This window comes from Pan troglodytes, chromosome 9, assembly GCF_028858775.2.
Source record: "Pan troglodytes isolate AG18354 chromosome 9, NHGRI_mPanTro3-v2.0_pri, whole genome shotgun sequence".
Taxonomy (NCBI): Eukaryota; Metazoa; Chordata; class Mammalia; order Primates; family Hominidae; genus Pan; species Pan troglodytes.
In genome coordinates, this window is record NC_072407.2 from 68242885 (window position 1) to 68248036 (window position 5152).

General features: G+C 63.7%; 2 protein-coding genes across 3 annotated transcripts; one reads left to right on the top strand and one right to left on the bottom strand.

The window, feature by feature from the left end:
* Positions 1–227: 227 nt before the first annotated feature.
* C11H11orf68 (chromosome 11 C11orf68 homolog) lies at positions 228–2521 on the bottom strand. Of its 2 annotated transcripts, none has more exons than XM_009423499.4 (2): positions 2327–2521; positions 228–1636 (listed from the first exon to the last, which is right to left on the bottom strand). In XM_009423499.4, exons 1-2 carry the CDS (start codon positions 2446–2448, stop codon positions 877–879), a joined length of 882 nt encoding a protein of 293 aa, XP_009421774.1. In that variant the 5' UTR covers positions 2449–2521; the 3' UTR covers positions 228–876. The 2 variants fall into 2 exon arrangements, with proteins under 2 accessions (XP_009421774.1, XP_001170442.1); XM_001170442.6 differs by having other exon boundaries at positions 228–1633; positions 2327–2518.
* Positions 2522–2687: 166 nt separating this feature from the next.
* On the top strand, positions 2688–4946 carry DRAP1 (DR1 associated protein 1). Its single transcript, XM_003313138.7, has 7 exons — positions 2688–2956; positions 3192–3264; positions 3360–3453; positions 3755–3874; positions 3981–4074; positions 4284–4372; positions 4730–4946. The coding sequence occupies exons 1-7, from the start codon at positions 2915–2917 to the stop codon at positions 4833–4835; spliced, it is 618 nt and encodes a 205-aa protein (XP_003313186.4). The 5' UTR covers positions 2688–2914; the 3' UTR covers positions 4836–4946.
* Positions 4947–5152: the final 206 nt, after the last annotated feature.

Consider the following 5152-nt stretch of genomic DNA (forward strand, 5'->3'; position numbering starts at 1 on the left):
GGAGGGGTCAACCCCTGGAATTATGGGAAATCTCTGAGAAACTGATTAGGGATGGAGGGGAAGGGGGGCTGGTTTTGCAGAGGTTCTTAAGAGACAGTGCCTAACCTCAGCAGTGAGGCACAACTTATTGCTAGGGGCAGCTATGGGGGCCTGGCCGGGTCAAGGGGGTAGTCTCTCCTGGCCCTGCCCCTCCCTAGCAACGAAAGCAGGTAACCACCAAGACAATATTTTAAAAAACACTCAAGACACAGACCCAAGCCGGGTTTTATTGAAATGCCAGGAGCAGGCACATGTCAAAGTAGCCAAGGAAGGGGGGACAGTGGTACAGGCTGTGTAAGTTGGCAGGGATGGGCAAGCCTCATGTCCATGGTCCTGGCATCCCCTCTGCCAGGGGATAAGTAGGCACAACTACCCTCCCCTCAAAATGGCATGCTCAGGCCAGTGGGGCCCCTACCCCTGGACCATGAAGGCTCCAAGAAGGGCTGGAAGCACTAAGTTTTCTCTCTCCTGAGGGGGAAGGAAAGAAGGGGAGATGCAGGAGGAAGGGGAGGTATAGCGGGGGATGAGCGTTCCAAGAAGTCTCTCCTCCTAGGTGTCTGCACCCAACTCATGGTGCTGGGCAGTGGAGAGGAGCAGCATTACAAAGGGAGGCTGAAGGCTCATCCCTCAGGGAACCGGAGCCCCCCAGCCTGTGGGGCTTGTGTCAGCCCTGAACAGAGGGCAGAAGTTCAAGGGGACTGAAGATGCAGGTAGTTCCCAAGTGACCTAGGAGTCCCCAGAGCTGGGGGGTGTGGCCTTCATGGGACAAGGAGGAAGACAGGAGGATCCAACCCCAGCATGGAGCGGGGAGTGGGCAGTCTCCCCAATTTGGCCCCTCTAGGTCAGTTCCACGTTGTTGGCACGGTCAAGCACTCGGGAGCCACGGGCACTGCCCCCAAGCTGGAAACGGCTCTCATAGAGAGTGGGGCAGAGGTGCCAGCGATTGGCCCGGTAGATGCCCAGGTAGGTGTAGACATCAGGCTTGTAGGTGAGCAGGCACTTAATGCCCGCCGCACGGATGGCTGAATCCGCCTCCAGTACACCCAAGCGGTCCGTGAAGTCGTCCGTGTAAACACAGATGACCTGGCGCCCACCCTCCTTGGCCCGTGGGCTCACCTTGGCCACCTGAAGCCGGCCTTCAACCACGGCCCGGGCAATGCCAGCCCAGGCGTGGTCCAGCTTGAAGCCCGGTGCCAGATGCATAAGCCACTTGCCCGAGAGCACGTGGTGGGTGATGGCGAGCTGGCGCAGGGTACCCGGTGTGATGGGCCGCCCACTGGTCTGCAGAGCTTCCCAGGCTGCCTGCAGGCCCTGCACGTCCCCGGAGTTGGGGCTGTAGCCCTGCCCATACACTGCAATCCAGCCCACAGGCTCTGAGTTGGGTGAACCGGGGTCCCCATAGCGGGTAACTTGGGATGGTGGGTACTTGGCCAGCCAGGCATCCAGCTCAGTGGCAGGCGTTGTGCGGGCATCAAACACTAGCCAGGGGTCCATGTCAGCTGCCATGGCCTCTGCAGCCAGGTGCTCGGCGGTGAAGCCATCCTCACGGCCACCTGGAGAGTCCTCCTCTTCCAGCTCCTCACCTGGTTCCATCCTGCTGTGAGGGAACCGAGTCAGGGCAGGGTCTGAGACAATAACTACAGATGCCAGGCACTGGATTAAACTGTGGCCTTGGGTAAGAGTTACTGTCGATGCGCCTCAGTTGCCTCATCTTTACAACGGGATAACAACTGTTCCTGTCCCGTAGATCTGCTATGAAAATTAGATGCCTGAGGAGTCAGCGCTCCAGAAGGGTTGCTGCAGTTATTACTATTCTCCTTGACTTACAGAAAAGGAAACTGAGGCTGAGAAAAAGGACTTGCCCAAGGTCACACCTGTAGTGCGTGGCAGGGCCGAAGGGTGAATCCAGGCGTGGGAGCAACCGGCCCCAGCTACACCTCCCGGCCCTGCCAAGTTCCCCTTTTCCTGGCAGGTATCCGGTGCGCTGGCATTTAATAGAGGAACGCAAAGAAGCGCACGTTCGCGCAGCTCCCGAGGCCGGCTCTGTAAGGCCAGGCCTCCCGGGCAGGCGTTATCGGGCCCACTTAATGACGAGGACGCTGAGGTCCAGAGAGGTTACAGGCCGTTCCGAGGCCAATGGGGCGGTTCCCAGACTCGAACCTGGGCTTGTTAGAGCCTGCAGGAGAGCCAGGCTCCGGCCGTGCCGCGCCCGCCGCCATTAACGCCCACGGCCCGAGCTGTGCTCCCGCCCCGGCCCTGCCCTGCCCCTCCCGCCGCCCGCAGTCACCTCCGGCCTTCGCTGCGTTCGACGCCGGCCCAGCCCCGGGCCCGGCTCCGCTCCTGCCGTGGCTCCGCGCCACCGCCGCCGCGCCCCACCCCCGCAACGGCCGCCGCCGCCGCCGCCGCCATCTTAGCGCCGCGCCACCTCAACAACTTTATAGACAAGCGCAGCCACAGGGCGGAGCCGCGGGCCTCAGCGGCCGCCGCGGCCGCGCTGTGGGGCGGGGCCGGCAGGGGAAGGGGCGGGGCCGACGGGGAGGCGCTGACTGGGGGCGGGGCCATCGCGGGAACCCCGGGATGGGCGGGCCGCGGGGGGCGGGGCCAACGTTCGCTCTTCTGGCCTTGGGGGCGGGCGGGAGCGGCGGTCCAGACTGGGGAGGGACGCGCACCGGCCAGGAGGCTCCAAAAGGAGGGCACTAGGGCCCTGCGAGCGGCGTCTTAACCGGCGGCGCTAGGACTCCGCGGGAAACGGCGGGGGCGGAGCGGGCGGCACCAGGACCCAGGGGAACCGCGGCGGGCGGGCGGCGAGCAGGCCCGGGAGCCGGGAGGCTGCGGGCGGCGGCGCTGGACCCGACGCGGCGAGAGAGGCCCCGAGATGCCGAGCAAGAAGAAGAAGTACAACGCGCGGTTCCCGCCGGTGAGCACGTGGCAGAGCCCGGCAGGAGTGGGCCGGCTCCCGGGTGGCTTGGGCCCAGTTCCCGCTGGGGAGGCGGGCGCGCCGCGGTGTTCGGGGGCCTGGACGCCCCGCCCCCTCCATGCCCTCCCCGCGTCCGCGTCCCCCGCCCCCTTTCTCCGGGGATGCCCCTTCCTCCCCCAGCACCCCCTTAGGGGACGGTGGCGACGGGGTCTGAACTCTGCTCCCCCACCCGCAGGCGCGGATCAAGAAGATCATGCAGACAGACGAAGAGATTGGGAAGGTGGCGGCGGCGGTGCCTGTCATCATCTGTATCCTGCCGGGGGCGGACCGGGTCTAGGGGCGTGGGGGAGGGAGGCAGCGGGTCGCCCTCTCCCGCCCCGGAGTTCTCCTTGACGCTCCTCAGCCCGGGCGCTCGAGCTCTTCCTAGAGTCTCTGTTGAAGAAGGCCTGCCAGGTGACCCAGTCGCGGAACGCGAAGACCATGACCACATCCCACCTGTGAGCGGCGAGGAGCCGGGAGGGGCCGGCGGGTTTGGCGCGGGGAGTTCACACACTGAGGGAGGCAGAGCCTGGGTGGCGAGGGAGGTGGGCGGCAGCCGGGACACCAGCAAGGCCACAGACTGGCAGAGGAGAGGCTGGGCTTCCAGGCAGAGGGAGCCACCTGAGTAAAGCAGGGCAGGCCCGGGAGCGGAGATCGGCCCGGGCTCCAGCCTGACATCTGGGGCCCCTTGCTGCCACCCACTGCGGGTTTGGGTGTCTGGGCCCCTCTTGAGTGCCAGCTCCTCCTCATCTCTTCCAGGAAGCAGTGCATCGAGCTGGAGCAGCAGTTTGACTTCTTGAAGGACCTGGTGGCATCTGTTCCCGACATGCAGGGGGACGGGGAAGACAACCACATGGATGGGGACAAGGGCGCCCGCAGGTGGGGCCAGGGCCTGGCATACAGTGGGGAAGGCCAAGGCCACAGGGCTTGGGGGTGGCCAAGGAGTAGGGAGAACTCCGGGCAGATGGACTGTACCTTCCCAAAGGGGCCGGAAGCCAGGCAGCGGCGGCCGGAAGAACGGTGGGATGGGAACGAAAAGCAAGGACAAGAAGCTGTCCGGGACAGACTCGGAGCAGGAGGTGAGTGAGGCCCCTGCCCTTGGTGATGGGACAGGCAGCCTCGCCCCAGGCTGAACTGGCAGGAGGCCAGCTCTCATCCTTTTCTGCAACCTGTTTGCTCACTGGTTTATTTGTAAATTGGGGCTATGAGGATCTACTGCTGTCCCTGCCACTCCCAGTGATGGGTTCGTGTCTTTTCTTGTCAACTCTGACCTCTGCGGTGCTCACAGGATGAATCTGAGGACACAGATACTGATGGGGAAGAGGAGACATCACAACCCCCACCCCAGGCCAGCCACCCCTCTGCCCACTTTCAGAGGTGAGCAGCCCAGAGGCATGGGAGGGTGCTGGCAGACTCCCCAGAGCCAACTTACTCCTCTTGTTCTCCCTGGCCCCTTGGTCTTGTTGATTGTGGCAGATTTGGGGGGTGGAAGGAGAATAACTGAGGAGGGCTTGAAGGCAGGAGACTGTTCTCCCGAAAGATCCTGCTCCACCCTGCCAGGGCCCGTGGGTGGGGCCTGGGCCTGCCCTGCGTGAGCTGCCCTGGGCCTTGGCCCCATGGATCTGGAGGGTGGTGGTGGGAGGGTCAGATGGGGGAGGGAGGGTCTTGGCAGCTGCCCCTGTGGAGGGCATGGTGGGGCTCAGGCCTGACTCTCTCCTGCCTTCTGCCCTGCAGCCCCCCAACACCCTTCCTGCCCTTCGCCTCTACTCTGCCTTTGCCCCCAGCGCCCCCAGGCCCCTCAGCACCTGATGAAGAGGACGAAGAAGATTACGACTCCTAGCGCCTTCTGCCCCCCAGACGATAGCCCCTTTTAGTTGGTTTTAGTTGCTCTGGGGGGAGGAGAGAAGGTAGAGCTGTTCTTAAATTTATTAAAAAAAATAATAAAAGGGAATCTCAGTGTCTGTTCCAGGCTCTGCGCAGGACGTCATGGTTGCCATCCCATCCACCCACCTGCCTTCCCCACATGAAACTGGGAGCTGGGGCCGGGTGCGGTGGCTCATGCCTGTAATCCCAACACTTTGGGAGGCTGAGGCGGGCAGATCACCTGAGGTCAAGAGCTCAAGACCAGCCTGGCCAGCATGGTGAAACCCCGTCTCT